The 17,241-nt window shown below is 37.7% G+C and overlaps 1 protein-coding gene across 1 annotated transcript in view; it reads left to right on the forward strand.

Moving 5' to 3' along the window:
* Positions 1-15,967, forward strand: part of MED14 (mediator complex subunit 14) — a 74,592-nt gene extending 58,625 nt beyond the window's left edge. The window contains exons 22-31 of the mRNA XM_054566546.1: positions 298-438; positions 1,891-2,002; positions 4,718-4,849; positions 6,714-6,896; positions 8,024-8,259; positions 10,200-10,379; positions 10,472-10,579; positions 12,161-12,286; positions 12,646-12,838; positions 15,379-15,967. Of these exons, the coding sequence (XP_054422521.1) occupies positions 298-438; positions 1,891-2,002; positions 4,718-4,849; positions 6,714-6,896; positions 8,024-8,259; positions 10,200-10,379; positions 10,472-10,579; positions 12,161-12,286; positions 12,646-12,838; positions 15,379-15,452 (1,485 nt within the window). The 3' untranslated portion in view covers positions 15,453-15,967. The remainder of the gene's footprint in view (positions 1-297; positions 439-1,890; positions 2,003-4,717; positions 4,850-6,713; positions 6,897-8,023; positions 8,260-10,199; positions 10,380-10,471; positions 10,580-12,160; positions 12,287-12,645; positions 12,839-15,378) is intronic.
* Positions 15,968-17,241: the final 1,274 nt, after the last annotated feature.

The raw sequence follows: 17,241 nt of genomic DNA on the forward strand, positions 1-17,241 counted from the left end.
GACCTATTGTTAAAAAGTGCCAGGGTGTAATTCTTTATTCAACTTTTTGCTTGCACAGTACTTCTTAGTTGATACGACTTTTAAAACCTAGATGTGTTGATTTTGTTTCTCTCAATAATCCCCCCTTCAAAATTATCAGTATCTCTCAGGTTGTCCTAGTAATAATGATCATGTGTTAAACTTACATTTCAGAGATAGACATAATATGTTTATTTCTGTTAAAATACTGTAAATAATTAAAAATACCATATTAAAATTAGGTAAAATAATCTAAATTTTGCCTGTTTATATCCATAGACATTCCTGAATATGTTTGTTGACAGCAATCAGGATGCTCGAAGAAGGTCTGTAAATGAGGATGATAATCCCCCTTCTCCCATAGGAGGAGATATGATGGATTCTCTAATCTCACAACTCCAGCCACCACCCCAGCAACAGGTAATAATATGTAGCTTAAATTCCAAACGGCATCACATTTGTTTTAACCTAACAGGTTCTATAGGTTTCTGGGCTTCTTTCTTAAAAGGCATGGAGGTCCTTGGTGGACCCAAGATGCTCACAAAATCTGTGTGAAAAAATAATAATAGAGGGTGACAAGGAGGAGGCTTCTAGTGGTAGGAAGTGAATAGTACCCGAAATGGCATTAACTTCAGACTCATGCTCTTAAAATGATGTCAGGTGATTTACCCATGTAATCACAAAACAGGATGTACAAATGACTAGTAAGCACAGAAAAGGTGTTCAGCATCATTCAGGATCACAGAACAAATTAAAAGCAGAATGAAATGATACTCCATAGCACAAAAGTGGGTTTAAGAAAAAAATTGATGATCCTTGCCAACAGTTGCTATTAGGAGCAACTGAAACTCTCATTTATTACTAAAGGATATATGAAATGGTACAACTACCTTGCACTGGGGTTTAGCAGTATTCCAGAGGGCTAGAGCTGAATGTTATGCATATCTGTGATTTAACGATTCTACTCTTAGGTATACATGTGTCAGAAATGCATCAATACAAGAACGGTCATAGCAACATTATTTATTCAAAAAATTGTAAACAACCCAAATACTTAGCAACAAGAATGAGTGAATAAATTGGGGTATATTTACACAATGGAATACTTTACAGAAATGAGAAAGCAAACTATTGCTACATGCAACAACATGATGAATTTTGCTGACATAAAGTTGAACAAAAGAAGCCAGACACCATATGTGTAATAAGTACATTCAGTATTTATATGAAGTGCAAAACGAGGCAAAAACCAAACTTGACTGATGGAAGTCAGAATAGTCTTACCTTTATTGAGGTGGTAAAGGCAAGGTGTATAAGGGAGACCTCTGGGGTTCTGGTAATGTTCTTTAGTATCTTGATCTATGTGGCAGTTACATTTGCAAAAATTCATCTGACTGTATATTTAAGATTTGTATACTTTACTATATGTGATTTGTACCTCAATTAAAAAAGAAGTGTAGGAAGGATTACCTTGTCCTAGGGTTTTCATTACTGTAGATGAAGTAAAGGTAAGTAGAGGTCAGGTTGAACTACCATATTTCATTGACTCCAAAACGCCATGAAATGAAAGATGCACAATTTTTTATATACTGCCAGAAATACACTGCCAATTAAACTATGACAGATAAAATGAGCAAGAAACATCTTGAGATATACAAGCAGTGGTATTGCAAGGTAAGGAATGAGGATATTGCTGTTGTTAAAACATTTGAAAGTCATGGAGTTTTTAAAAACCTGTGTTACTGATGTATATTTTTCACATTTTCATCAAGTGTGTAAATGTTAATTAACACTGGAGCTAATTATTGGGGGAAGTCATTACACTCTTACTATATACAGTTGGCCATTTTACATTTAAATTTCTCTTTTCAGCCATTTCCAAAGCAACCAGGATCATCAGGCGCTTATCCTCTTACTTCACCTCCTACATCTTATCATAGCACAGTTAGTCAGTCTCCATCTATGATGCACACGCAGTCCCCAGGTAAGGTGTTACTTACTCTCTTGTTGTGTTCACCTTTAAATCTAAAATACACACACACAGAAGTACTGCATATGAAGCCTTAGACTTCAGAGAGAACTCCCTTTCTAGTCTGTGGCTAGATATTTGCCATTCATTCATTATGGCATCATTGTGAAATCTGTGTTCATGATTCTAGAGAACTTTAAAAGGTTTGAATTAAATGGAGGTGTTGTCACTCAGAGCTTGACTCATGGCACAACTCCAAGAAGTGCTACTTCCATGATCCATGTCAGAAGTCGACAACTAAAGCCTGTGGGCCAAGTCCTGCCCACCACCTGTTTTTGTAAATGGTTTTATTGGAACATGCCACACCCATTTATATAGTGTCTATGGCTGCTTTCCCACCACAGTGACTGACCCCTTATAGAAAGTTTGCTGAGCCCTGTTATATGTGAACAGTGCCTGCCCCACTCAGAGTTGGGCAGTGCACAGCCTGCTTGTCCAAACAAAATGGCTCTGTTGACAACCCCATGAAGTGCGCTATAAAATTACTTGAGGATGCCAAAATTTTACTTTTAACTGAACAATTCATTGGTGTTGCTTAAGTACTTGCTCTGTGCCAAATGCTACATAGTGCTGAGGATTCATCCGTGAGCCAGATACCAGCCCTGCTCTCAAGCTTATCATCTAGCAAGGAGGACAAGTGTCAGATTTCTTGGGTAGATGATCTCCTATCTGCTCATCAGAGATGGTTGGACCACAGATTAAGACTTAGAAGTTGTTGTCATGTCACTGAAGGTCGTTGAAGCCCAAGTGAGTGGGTGAGCTCAGCTCCTGAGGAACACTGGCAGTCAATAGTGGAGGAGCCTGAGAAGGAGCAGCCAGGGAACAAGGAGGAAAACAGGAGACACAGGGGCATAAAACCCAAGGGGAGTGTTTTTTAGAATAGATTTGAGGCTGGCTTTGCATATAAGGTAAGAGAAATAATTATTTTGAAATAACAATAGTAACAGGTATAAATAGTGCTTACTTTGTGCCAAGCCGCATTCTAAGTACTTCAGCCATTTAATCCCCACAGCAAACCTATGGCATAGGTCCTGTTGTTACTCCTGTTTTATAAAGGAAAACTGAGGCATGGAAAAGTTGTTACTTGTCCAGGTCACACAGCTAAATAAGCAAAATAACACTTAAAGGTTAATCAAATTGATCAACCTTATATTGAATGTAAGGCATTGCAATAGGTATTATAGAACATGAAAATGTGAAATTTTTTACATAGAGGTAGAGAATTTGAAACTTGATGATATTGAGGATTGTTATGGTAATGTAGGAAGTATTTTAATGTTGCATTTATTCATAGTTTTGGTAGCCATAGTTCCCCTTTCATAATTCTAAGTTAAAACTAGTCCTGTGGCTAAATACTGTCTTTAAGCTTATGTCTCCCAGTTTTGTTTTGTTTTGTTTTTAATTTCCTAGCTAGGCCTCTCCCCTGAAGTCCTGCATTTTCCAGCTGTCTATTCAACATTTCCATTTAGCTGTCTTAGTTGACATCTAAAACTCACCATGGCTGAAACTAAATTCCTAACCAACCCAGCAGTATCTTTCCCACCCCAAATTGCTCCTCCCACAAGCACCCCATCTCAGTAAATGTCATTCCCTTCCTTCTTGCTACCTAAGCCAAAACTGTTAGAGTCATGTTGGACTCTTTCTCTCACACCCACATTCAGTCAGTTACCAAATACTGCCAGCTGTACCTTTAGAATTTATCTAGAATCTAACCACTTTCACCATCTCAGCCTGTGCCCTTGCCCAAGTCACTAACCCATCTCTCACCTGGATGATTGCACTTACCTCTAACTGGTTTCCTTGTCCCTGTCCCTGCCCTGTAGTCTATTCTTCACACAGCAGGTAGAGTGATCCTTCTGGAACAGAAATTAGTTCATGACTCCTCTGTGGCACACTCTTCATGGCTTCCCATTTCGTTCAGGTTAAACCCTAAGTCCTTTGAGTGGCCCACAAGTCCTCATGTGATTAGGACCACCCTCTGCCTCTCTGACCTCATATCTTCCCATTTCCCCCTTGCTCACGCTGTTCCAGCCACACTGGCGTCTTTCATGTTATTTATAACTGCTGCCACCTTTGGGGCCTTTCCACTAGCTCTTCTGTTTGCCTGGAATATCTTATCCCCTGGATATCCTCATGCCTTTTTCTTCACTTTCTTTGTTTCTTAGCTCACAAAGTCTTCTCTGATTGCTTTATATAAAGAACAGCACCCACCTCAACCACTGCACAATATTGCCCCTTTACCTTGCCCTGTTTTTTTCCGTAGCACTTATTACTACCTGACACATATTTGTTAGTCTTTCTCATTCTACTAGAATAAAAGTTCCACAAGGACAGGAATTTTTGTCTCGTTATCTGCTATATCCCCAGTGTGTGCCATACATAATGCTTGGCATGAAGTTGACGTTCATGCCTTAGTTATTCAACGAGTGAATGAGTGAATAAAAAGTACACTGGATATTTTTAAAAACTAGCCAATATAAGAGCGAGAATTTGGGCCCCATTGAATTGACCTGTCTTTTTCAATAAAAAAAATTATTCTACTTTTCCTTTGTGCTACTTATGGGAGCTTTACTACGTGTTTCTTTAGTTTGTAGAGTCTTAACTTGGGGTCCTTGAACAGGACATGATATGTGTCCTGCAAGATCATCTGTAATTATTTTCGTTTATTAGGAAATCTGCATGCTGCAAGCTCCCCCAGTGGGGCTTTGAGAGCCCCATCACCAGCGTCATTTGTTCCAACTCCTCCCCCATCCTCGCATGGACTCTCAATAGGACCAGGGGCCAGTTTTGCTAGTCCACATGGTGAGTCCGTACATGGAAGTTGCTGTAGCGTAAGAGTTTGGCGTGAAAGTAGTTTTTGTTAAGTAAATTATTTTCTTATTGCAAAGTTAGCACTTGTTTATTGGGAAAATAGCAAAATAAAATAAATATTTCCTAATCACACCATGCAGAGATCTACCAGTTTTGTCTGCTTTGAACTTTCTTTCCCTTTCCCTCTCACTCTTTCTTCCTGTCATACATCCCCTGCTTGCTTATCTGCTCAAATCTCTTGCTTTTGCTTGCTCTCTACCCATCTTCTTGTCTTCTGCCTCAAACATCCCCCCACCCTCCAAAAAATATTGGGATCCTACCCTATGTATTAATTTGAGACTTCAATTTTTTCACTCTTTAACTCAAAAGTTTTATTTTAGGTTGGTTCAAATAGGTAAAGAATAGAAGTATCCAGTGAAGTGTTTCCTTTCTGTTCCACCAGATATCTAGTTCCTCCTCCCAGAGACATTTAGTTAATGTCATTAATTTTTTATTGTTCTTACATAGATGTTTTATGCATAAATAAGCAAATACATGTAAATGTTATTTCCCTCTCTTTTATACACATTGCAGACAGCATACTGCACATGGTGTTCAGTTCCTTACTTTTATCCCTTAAATATATCGTGAATACCATGCCAAATCAGAACATAATGAGCTTGCTCAGATTTTACCACTGTATAGTATCTGATTTTTTTTTTTTACTCTTTACTATTAATATTTGTGGAAACATGTTTGACACTAAAAACTCTATATCATCATCCTAAATGTATTCATAGTATTCCCTTATTTGGGCATACCATAATTTAACTGCTCTCCTATTGTAATATGGTTAGAATGTTTCCATTTTTTCACAACTAAAAATGATGTCATCTCCGCTCGCATGATTATTTCCTTAGGTAAGTTCCTAGAAGTGGAATTGCTGTCCCGAAGGGTTTGAGAAATTCTAAAGCTCTTGAAACATATTACAGATGGCTCATCTGAAAGCCTGTCCCAATTTCCTCTAGTATCATAGAAGAATGTCTTTTTCTGCATCATGGCCAACATGGGGTATCATGATTATTTTTAAAATCTTGGTCATTTTGATAGGTAAAAAATGGTATCTTACTGTTTAATGTATGTTGCTTTATTAGTGAAGTTCATTAGTCTCTGGTGTTTCTTATTTTATGTGTGCCAGTTTATATCCTTTTCCTGTGTTCTTGTGTTTTTTTCTTATTAATTTGTAAGACTTCTAAGTAAGGATCATTTACTCCCTGATATATGATAATTTTTTCAGTTTGTCATTTGGTTACAAAGGGGTGTATATGTAAAGGTATCTGCAGGGTGAAATTTAAATACCAAATTGTTCAGAAAGTTGCTGCTTTCAAAACCTGATACTTTGGTTCATTTCTTAGTCAATGTAGCCTTTACTAAATAAAGAAAATGGAAAATTTTTCCCTTTTCAGCCTCCTCTGAGTAGAATGAAAACATAATTTTTCAGGATTCATTTAAAAATATAAGATTTCTTTCCTTAACATAGCTTTTGAGGTTTTTTTGCTTAATATTTTCAAACATATAGTTGATTATTACATGGTACAAGTTGGTATGTATTACACATCTTGAACCTCATGTGAAGGTAAATTTTATCCTTTCTCAGTCTTTTTTTAATGTAAATTTTATACCATGTTAAAAAGTACATAAACTACACAAAATATTCAGATGTGCCATGTTAAGGAGCATCATGCTTCAGTGAAATATCATACTGAAAGAAAAAATGAAAGTATCACCCTGTAGGGTATACGCATTTAAATGCTGTCAAATACTTTTCCGTTATTAAAATACAGGTTTTGAAAACCCTTTATTTACTTGTTTATAGGAACCCTGGACCCCAGTTCTCCATATACTATGGTGTCACCAAGTGGACGAGCGGGGAACTGGCCAGGGTCTCCTCAAGTGCCTGGCCCCTCACCAGCAACACGGTTGCCTGGAATGTCGCCAGCCAACCCATCACTACATTCTCCAGTTCCAGATGCTTCTCATTCCCCCCGAGCTGGAACAAGTGAGCATTATCAACATTTCTATGTTTGCTTTTAGTATAACCAACAAATAACCTATTTTATTCCATCCTGACATTTGAAGATCATGACCTACTGGTTGAATGGGGATACTTAATAATTTTAACTTTTACCCATTTAGTAAATTGGTGATAATAGAAGTTAATTGTCAAAGTCAAGGCAAAAATGTAAGAAAGAACCGCCTCTTCCAGAAGTTTTCTTTTCTTTTTTCAAGATTATTTATTTTAGAGAAAGGGAAGGAGAAAGAGAGGGAGAGAAACATCAATGTGTGGTTGCCTCTTATGCGCTCTCTACTGGGGGGGCCTGGCCTGCAACCCAGGCATGTGCCCTGACTGAGGAATTGAACCAGCAACCCTTTGGTTTGTAGGCCGATGCTCAGGCCACTGAGCCACACTGGGCACAGCTCTCCCAGAAGCTATCTGAGACCTCTGTTATAACTGCTACCTTAGTTGCAAATGCTAGACTTGAAAAGATACCTAAAGTTATCTGACAAGGTTATGTAAATTAACAAAGAAGAATTATACAAATATGTTAGTTAGCTTTCATTGTGTGACTTTTAGTGGCTTTTAAAGCAACAGTCATATGTCCACTCACCACTCTGCAGGTTGGCAGTTTGGGCTGAGGCCAGCTAGGTGATTCTTCCAGGCTCTGCTGGGCTCACTCATGTATCTGTGGTCAGCTCCTGGGTTGGCTGGGGCCTAGCTCATCTAAGGTGACCCCAGCTGGCATGGCTTCTCTCTGCTCCAATTGGTCTCATACTTGATCATGGGGTTGTTCACCTGGTGGGTGGACAGAGAGCTCCAAGAGAGTGAGTGAAAGCCTAGTCTTGCAACTGGCATTGCATGACTTCCACTGCATTCTCTTGGCCATGGCAAGTCACAAAGCCAACTCAGAATCCAGGTAGAGAAATAGATAGACCTCACTCCTTCTTGAAGGGGTTGTTTCAAAGTTTCATTGCAAAGGAAGCTAATATATGATTGTTACACCACCAGGAGTAACTAAAACAGTACAGATTGCTATAGAATACCTAAGATTTGTACTAAAAACAAATCAGGGGACAATGAGATGATATGTATTTATAAATGAAACGACATGTTTTCCTTCCCAAAAGGTTCCCAAACGATGCCAACAAACATGCCCCCACCTCGTAAACTACCTCAGCGCTCCTGGGCAGCCTCCATACCCACCATTCTCTCTCACAGTGCCTTGAACATTTTACTGCTGCCCTCTCCAACGCCAGGTCTCGTGCCTGGCTTGGCAGGTAGTTACCTTTGTTCTCCACTTGAAAGATTCCTTGGATCGGTCATCATGAGAAGACATCTTCAAAGAATTATTCAACAAGAAACGGTATGGGTACCTAGTAAACTAACTGATAAGTGGTGATTGTCAAAGGCAGATGCTAAGTTGCCCCTCAAAATAGGATGTGAACTAAAGTGATGTTTCCTCACCTCCTTTAATCAGCTTAATTAGAATTACGCTTTGTACCCAGCCCTAGCATTAAAAATAGACTCCACTATTTTCTTTTCCATTCTTATGTTAACATATTCCTTGATTTTTATAATTTTCCATGCTGTGGCTAATGTGAACCTGGAGATAGGTCCACTCAATACCATAGGACACAGTTGCCCAGGATCTGGCTTTGTAGAGAATAACCTATGAGTAGCTGCTTATCCTCTAGAATGCTTTTGCAGGCACGCTGACTTCAAATCTGAGTCTGTGTTGAAATAAAATTATGATCACAAGGATGAAAGCTGCTTTTTAAATACACAAACAGTTGAATTGCTTTAAAACCCTGATAGAAAAGGACTTTTAACTTATCCTGTGGTGATACCCTTAGGAGATAGTTCAGGGTTGAGAGCACCCACTCTAGAGTCTAGCTGCCTGGATTTGTGGCCAGACCATGCCACCTGCTAGGATGAGCTTGGCCATTTCCTCACCCTTCTGACAATAGTAGATAATGGTATCTACGTACCTCATAACAGTTGTGAGAATTTGAGATATTTCATATAAAGCTTGTAGCATAATGCCTTGGCATTCAGTACCTATTAGTTACTTAAAATTATTATTGTTGTTGAGGTACCTGTGTGTTAATAAGGTGGTAGTCAGAATGGTGAATTTTGAAAATATCCACACCATGGATTGCACCAAGCTGTTTGACAATTTTTATATTCAGATTCGGAAAAAAAAGGTTTTAACATAAGTTAAATAAGTTAGCATTTAAAATGGTAATCTGATCTAGGCTTAACTCTGTCACTTAAAAGCCATATAAGTGTTCAGCTCGTTAAAATTCATTTTTCTCATCTGCATAATCAACATATAGGCTAGAGCAGAGGTCAGTAAACTTTGGGCCTGGAAGCAAGTCTTGCCCACCACCTGTTCTTGTAAATAAAGTTTTATTGGAACACAGCCACACCCACTCAATACATGTTGTCTATGCCTTCTTCCAGCGACAGTGGCATCATTGAGTGGTTGCAACAGAAACCGTATAGTCTAAAACATTTACCAACCCCTGGACTAGCAGAAAGAAGTTCCCAATTCAGATCTTTTTTTTTTCCCCCTAATGTACCAGTTTTTAAAAACTTGTTATTGTGGAAAATTTTAAGTATATACACAAGTAGAATTGGATAATGAACCTTTCTGTTCTCTTCGCCCACCTTCAGCAGTAACGCATACCAATATTGTTTCATTTATAATTCCTCCCAGATTGTTTGACAGCAAATTCCAGACATCATTTCGTCTGTAAATACAATCTCTTTATTATCAAATATGATTGGTGTCCAGATTTCCCAATTTATTACCAGTTTTACAGTTTGAATCAGAACCCAAACAAGTTTTTAAGTCTCTTTCAAACTATAGATTCCCCCTCCATTTCTCTTTACATAATTTATTTGTTAAAGAAATCATATCATTTGTCCTAAGAGTTTCTCACAGTCTGGATTTTGCTGATTACATCCCTTTAGAATCATTTAACATGTTCTTTTCACCCCTAAAGATCTATAATATGAATCAATCCTGTGGATCTAACTTATTTTATTCAGGCTCAAGTTGGTGGTTACTTTCCAAGAATATTTCATAGGCGGTGTTAAGTTCTTCCATCAAGAGACATGTGATGCCTCTGTTTGTTGTGTTGTTAGCAGTTTTAGTGCTCAGTGCGTAGATACTTTGTTTTGGAACAGGTATCAACTGAGCTTTTCCTTTTGAAACAGTTTTCTAGGTGACATTTCATTTTTTCTTTGTCTTACATATTGTTTTACATGCTAATTTGATGCATCCTTCTTGTTTTGCAGCTACAACTGATAAATTCCAATGAACCTGGGGTGATCATGTTTAAGACAGATGCGCTGAAATGCAGAGTAGCCCTTAGTCCTAAAACCAACCAAACACTTCAGCTAAAAGTAACACCTGAGAATGCGGGACAGTGGAAACCTGATGAACTTCAAGTGTTAGAGAAATTCTTTGAGACTAGAGTATGTGTTTATTAATACATAATTTTAATGTAATCAATGAGACATAGAGTCAAAGTAGAATGAGGAATAACCTGCTTTATTTATCCCTGTAGGTTGCTGGACCACCATTTAAAGCCAATACATTAATAGCCTTCACCAAACTATTAGGAGCTCCTACACACATCCTTAGGGACTGTGTGCATATTATGAAACTAGAGCTGGTAAGTTACAGAGAAACACAAACTTTTATAGCCAGGTCTGTTTGAGGATGTTGCAGTTGGCAGAAACAATGTTAATTGATTTTTATGTGTTTAGGTACTTTTATTTTTCTCTTAAATTCCTCACTTAAATTTTATGTTTTGGATAGACAACATAATCCTCTTGTATCTTTTGAATTTAGAATAAGAAGATACAGTGGGAAATTTTGCATTCATCCCTGTCCAGCCATCTAGTCTCCCTCCCCACAGGCAACCTGAGTTACCAGTGGCTCACCTCTTATAAAAGCAAATGTATTTAATACACTCTCCCTACTCCCAGATAATGAAATAACTCTCCCATGGTTTCTTCTAATATTGTATGGATTAATTTTTTAAGTTAAATGACATATTTCAATCTTGGATCCATTTTAAATATGTCTTGGTGTCATATGTGTGAGGCATGGATCCAACTTTTTCAGATGCCCCTAATTGCCCTAACCATTTATCAAAAAATCTTTCTTCTCTAGGAGATTTTAAATTTCTCTTCTTTCCTATGAGATTATATAATTATATACATGGAATCCAGGTGGCAGCTGATTATATTTTTCCAGTTTTACAGTGGGTCCTTTCATTCTAATGTTTCTAGTATTGCTTTGGGTAATTCCAAATACCTCACTTCTTGTTTCAGTTGGTATTTTAATATTGGGACAGCATGGCTTCTGCTCTGATAGGCTGGCTATAGGAAACATAATTTATGTCAGAAAGATTTGAGTTTTTAAAGGAGTAAATATGTGGCTAAAAAAGCATCAGTGGATATAGTTCAAAATTATTAACACAGTTCGACTAGTTTGTTTTAGGGAAGGAATTGGAACCGAGACTGGGGAGTCTAAATTGGCGCCAGTTAGTTAAAAAGGGCCTTGGAATGTCAGGTTGATCCTTGGAGGAGGTAGGGGACAACTTTTATCATGGCATGTCACTGAACATTTGTGAGCTAGATCAGAACCACTTTCTAGAACAGTGGCCCCCAACTTTTTTGGCACCAGAGACTGATTTCACAGAAGACAGTTTTTCCACGGACCAGGGCCGGTGAGGTGAGGGGAGACAGGAGGCCAAGCTCAGATGGGAATTTGAGCAAAGCTTGGCTCACTGGCCTGCTGCTCACCTATTGCGCAGCCCAGTTCCTAACAGGCCACGAGCCAGTACCTGTCCACGGCCCAGGGGGTTGGGGACCCCTGGTCCAGAACATTGGCAGTGGTGTAAGGGTGGACTTGGAGAGGCAGCCACTGGAAGGACCATTAAGGGGTCATGGGAGAAGTAGCAAAACCCTGAGCTCATTGGTGTCAGAGAACATAGAAGGGAACAGATGTCAGAGAGACTGAGGATGCAGAAGTCATAAGAATTAATGAAGTGAGAGGAGAGAGGAGGGGAAACATCTCATAAATCCATAGTTGACTTTTTAGTTAGTAACTTTACATACATATTTCCTTTGAAAACATGGAGGTTACCAACTTTGTTTGTTGGTAATTTGGTATAAAATAAAATTCTAACTTTTCAGACCCCTAATGCTCATATAACTGTTCTTGATTTTTTTTCCCCCCAAAACAGTTTCCTGACCAGGCAACACAGCTAAAATGGAACGTTCAGTTTTGCCTGACGATCCCTCCCAGCGCACCACCGATTGCACCTCCTGGGACTCCTGCTGTGGTGCTGAAATCCAAAATACTATTTTTTGTAAGTACCACCTAGCATGTGTGTATGTGCAAAGCTTCTGAAGAAAAAGCCAGGTGAGGATACTCTAGCAACTTTTGGATAATTGCAGAAATTATTCATTGCTGCCAAATATAGGTCCAGATTCCCTGTCAGTTTAGACTTCATATAATCCTGGTTCCTTTAGTATTAGCAGAAAGTTATTGAACTGTATAATCATATGAAAGTTGCATGTTAATCATAATCAGTTGTTTGTCACTTAGTTTTCTTTTGCTTGATGTATCTTAATCTGACAGTAAATGATAGTACCTTTGATAACTTTAGTCAAATGTTTTATTTTCTTAACCCTTTTTATTCTCTTTGTGTGTGTTGTGTATCTACAGCTTCAACTAACTCAGAAAACATCGGTCCCTCCCCAAGAACCTGTTAGTATTATAGTTCCAATCATTTATGACATGGCTTCAGGTACAACCCAGCAGGCAGACATTCCCAGACAGCAGAACTCTTCTGTTGCTGCTCCTATGATGGTCAGCAACATTCTGAAGAGGTTTGCAGAGATGAATCCACCACGACAAGGTACATGACCAGTAGATGATATTTAATTGCCTATGTGTTGTAAGAGTTCTTTTGAGAGATTCCCCCTCTCCCCGCTGCTCTCTCTTTACCCACCTCACCCCCAGTCCTAGTAATAGAGTTCTGGTTGCTGTGGCCCTTTTAATGTCTGCCTGTCGCTTTCTTCCTTTCTCACTGATTCTTTGTTTTTGTCCATGTCTCTGCTGCCTGGACTTTATTTTTGTTAGTGATTTACTATTGGGACTGACCCAGTTGCTAATGCCAGAAGCTTGTATTTATAGCACACATTGCCACAAAGCCCTAGGTTAGAATGATAGAATTTTCCATGGCTGTGAATTCCTGCCCTACCATTGATACCTGCCACTCTGTACATCACCAAGTTGAAATGCATGTTGGTTTCTCATATTTCATGGTTCAATCATGAATAGAACAATATCATTCAAAGTTCTGTATCTTCAAAATGTTTTGTGAAGAATAAAAGCTGATACAAATGGCATCACTGCTTTTTGGGCTTCTTATATAAGTTCAGGCGGGTGCAAGTGAACCTTTTCACCAAGTGCACAATGAAGCTCTCAAACTGAGCATTTTCGAGGAAACCAGAATGTTTCTGGCAAGACAAACAAGGTCTGTTCAATACTGTCGTAGCCTACGCTTAACACATAACTCATGGCAGTGCAAAATTCTTGGTTACAAAACAAAGCTCAGCAAAGAGAACTTTTATTCCATTTTGCTTATTTCTAATACTAAATTAAATTTAAATTTTGTTCATTTCTAATATTACAAAAGTCTGCTATCTTTCTGTTTAGAATAGTATGATAACAGAATTATATTTGTAAATGAGGGAAAGTTGTTCTCTGAAACATTTTTATGTACCACAGTGTCAAAATTTTACTAGAAACAGGAATCATGGGAGAAATTATATTTTTAGCTGTTTCCCCATATTTGTTTGCATAGGCAAGTTCTCAGTCGAGTACAGTTTATAAGGAATGCACTGGGCAGTAGAGAAGGGTATGCTTCTTTTGTTGTAATACTTCCACTTCTTAAAGTTTTCTGCTTTCATCCTTTGACTTATCTCTTCTTTTAGCTAAAAATAGATCCTTAAGAATCCAAGTTTAAAGCTATCAGAATTTTCAACATAGTAGTTCAGTAGAAATAATAAACACCATTCTTTCACAAGCAAGTGATTATCATTATTATGTCTTGTGGAATTTAAAATTAAAAGGAAAGACTGTTTTGATCCTATTGGGATCAAGCATTTTTCTACCTGTCAATAATGAAAATGTGTTTTTAAAACAAAAAGAAAGATAAGACTTCTTTTAAGAAATTGTTGGGATATTTTGGAAGTTTTTGTTTGTTTGTTTGTTTTTTATATTTCTACCTTAGATAGGCTTAACCTTTGGATTTCATTTTCTTTCTGTACCTTAATTTTCTAGTGGTTGATGAGAAGAGTGCAGTAACTTGTACAGGGGCACTGCACATTCTCCCCTCTGCCCAAAGGCCATTATTCAATTAAGTTCTCTGACTTTCAGCCACTGTAGTGTTAGGCTGTGCTCTAGGAAAGGGACCCAGCTTTTGGTTTATAATATTTACAGCTGGTTTTGGTTTATTATATTAAAATATGTTAATATGTTAAGAAGGAAGAGACAGGGTATTTGGGGTTTTTTAGAGCAAAGGGGAAATTGAGAGGATGAATCATTAGCTTCCCTGCTCCCCCAAACAAATCTTGTTTTGGGATTGTTGGTGTGGCCATAATTCAGTCTTCCTCCCCTCCTCCCAAAACCACCACTTCCTCCCCTGAAGTGCTTTTAAGAAAAATACACCTTTAAGAAGTACTAATTGATTTTTAATGTTGAACTCCAGAAGTTGATCGTTTCCTTCAAATTTGGGAGAAAACACCAATAGATGTCATAGAACTGCACTATCCAATATAACTGTCACTGGCGTCATGTGGATATTTAAATTTAGTTAAAATTAAATAAAATTTAAAATTCAGTTCTTCAGTCACCCTAGCTACCTAGCTTGGTAGCCACAGTGCACAGATAGAATATTTTCATCATCACAGGAAGTTCTATTGGGCAGTGCTGTCATAGAGATTTTATCTGACTTTTAATGCAAAAGTAGAAGGACACCATTGGTGTTGTAACTAATGCATAAATACAGACTATGTAGATCTTTTCATTAGGTTCAAAATGCATAAACCAGTTGTCAGTAAGTACCCTTGAAGCCCAACTCAAAGGTTTATCCAGTGCCCCTAATCCAGCATTTCTGTAGAAAAACTCTAGGCATATCTTCTTAAATTCAAACTTAACTGGGGCTTGCCCCAAATTTCCTCATGAAGAAAAAACAAAACCCAAACCAAATCATCATCTGATACTTAACACCAAAGTTTAATCCCCTGTAACCTGTACAGTTAAAATTTACTCTTTTATTTTGATCTTTAAAGTTCTTGCTAATTTTAGATTTAATTACCCTTACCCCACCGGTGTGTTGACATCATCTTTCCTGTATTGCGAATAGCTAATGACCATTTTTCTCTGTTGCAGGTGAATGCACAATATTTGCAGCTGTTCGTGATTTAATGGCTAATCTTACACTGCCCCCTGGTGGGCGTCCATAGACACTATTGTTTTTAAACCAGGAAGGCTGACAAATGAAAGTCTGAATTCAGCCTTCAGTTTTAAAAAGGAAAAGGACTTTTTGACTTTAAGAGCTAAATATTCTAAACTCGCAAAAATTTTCAGGGTGCACTTCTTTCATCAAACAGACCATCAATCTTTTGTATAGTGAACTTGTATAGTGTGTTTAAATGGGACACGTTTCAAACTAGGTAATACATCAGTGTCCGCTTGCCAATCATAGAGTGAATATTCTGTTTTATACTATAAAGTTACGGAAATGCCAAACTTGTTTATTTAATTGTTTTCTTATGTTTTGGGTGTAATAGTCCTTTTTTGGTTTTTGTTTTGTTTTTTTAAGGCAGGCCTGTCATTTTGAATACTGTAAAACTGTGATAAACTTTATATTGAAGCTGTATTTTACTATGACCGCTTTGAATCCTTACATGAAAATGTTCTGGGAGTTGTTATAAAAAACATCCCAAAGAAGCAATATTTAATAAAACTAGGTTTAAAAAAAAACAGTGACACTCAATTGTGTGTATATCAGCTCTATAGACTTCTCAGGGCCTCTCTTCTTCTTTAACCTGGTGGGGCCAGTAATTAATATGTGTCTGAAATTTGACCAAAAACATCTGCTTCTTTGTTTCAAGTTTTATTTTCTTCAAACATTCCTAAATTAACCTGTGGTAAACATTTAGCACCTTGGTTGTCTTTCAGTTTAGGATTTTGGTAAAAGAGAAAGAACCCAGTCTTTGAGAAGAGACAGTGATTACTTTATATTAGTCAAGGATCCCAAATACTTCAACATTCTGATCTGTTGAGGATGTGGTAACTTTTCTGTTAGGCAAATTTAGTTTACAGGATACTTCTGCATACAGCATTAATTAGGAAACAGATTTGAATGCTCTGTCCTTGCATGAAATTTCTGTGATGTTTCCTTATCTTGCTTAACTTCCCCACCAAAGCTGGGGTTAGTCTAAACAATCCCAGTTTAATTCATTATCAATAAAATGATAAAATATGTTTTGCTTGGAAGAAACCTGGTCCAGTCCCCTCACTTTGAAGAATCTAACATCCAGGGTCTGCCCGTGGTCAAATGGAGTTTCTGATACTGACACATCTCAGCATAGTTTCCTTTTGGAGTACTGTGCTGTCTCCCAATCAGTCAGGGACTTTGATAAGCTTGAAGGAATGTGACTGGAAGCAAAGGTCTTCTGGTGACTTGACGCTATTTGGGAAAGTTTTTTAAATGACACTACCATGCTGAGTTATCTGATCACTGTAATATTCTCCATTAAATTTCAGATGCTTTGTCTAATTCCATTTTAGATGATTTAATTGAGTTTCTGTAACTATTCAAATTCTAGTTTCAAGCATCTCACTGCAGCTATATCATATCTGTTCTCAACTTTGCTTTATTCTCTATTCATTCCTGGTCAGAGTTGAGGCCTTCTTTGCCTTTCTTCTGTGTCTTATTACTGCCTTCATCTCCTGCTTCTCGCCCAACTCTGCCACTATTCAGAAACAAGTGACTAAACTTCTATCCTTCCTTTAACTTACCTTTTATCCTTCTGTTTCCAGTTCTCCTTACAGTGGTAATCACATTGGTTTGTCAACCTAAGATGTCTTTATCAGGGGTCAGTCCTTTTCTATTTAGAGCTGAATCCTTTCTTTCATGTAGAAATCTACATGTAAAAATACAACAAATGCATTTTTATCTCCAGGATAATATTGCCTCAAATAATTTTATTAAAACAGTTAACTTTTCAGGTATTTTTCCCTTTTAAG

The sequence above is a fragment of the Pteronotus mesoamericanus genome, unplaced genomic scaffold (assembly GCF_021234165.1).
Source record: "Pteronotus mesoamericanus isolate MK-2021 breed Mesoamerican mustached bat unplaced genomic scaffold, CSHL_Meso_final contig_173, whole genome shotgun sequence".
In the NCBI taxonomy this organism is placed as follows: Eukaryota; Metazoa; Chordata; class Mammalia; order Chiroptera; family Mormoopidae; genus Pteronotus; species Pteronotus mesoamericanus.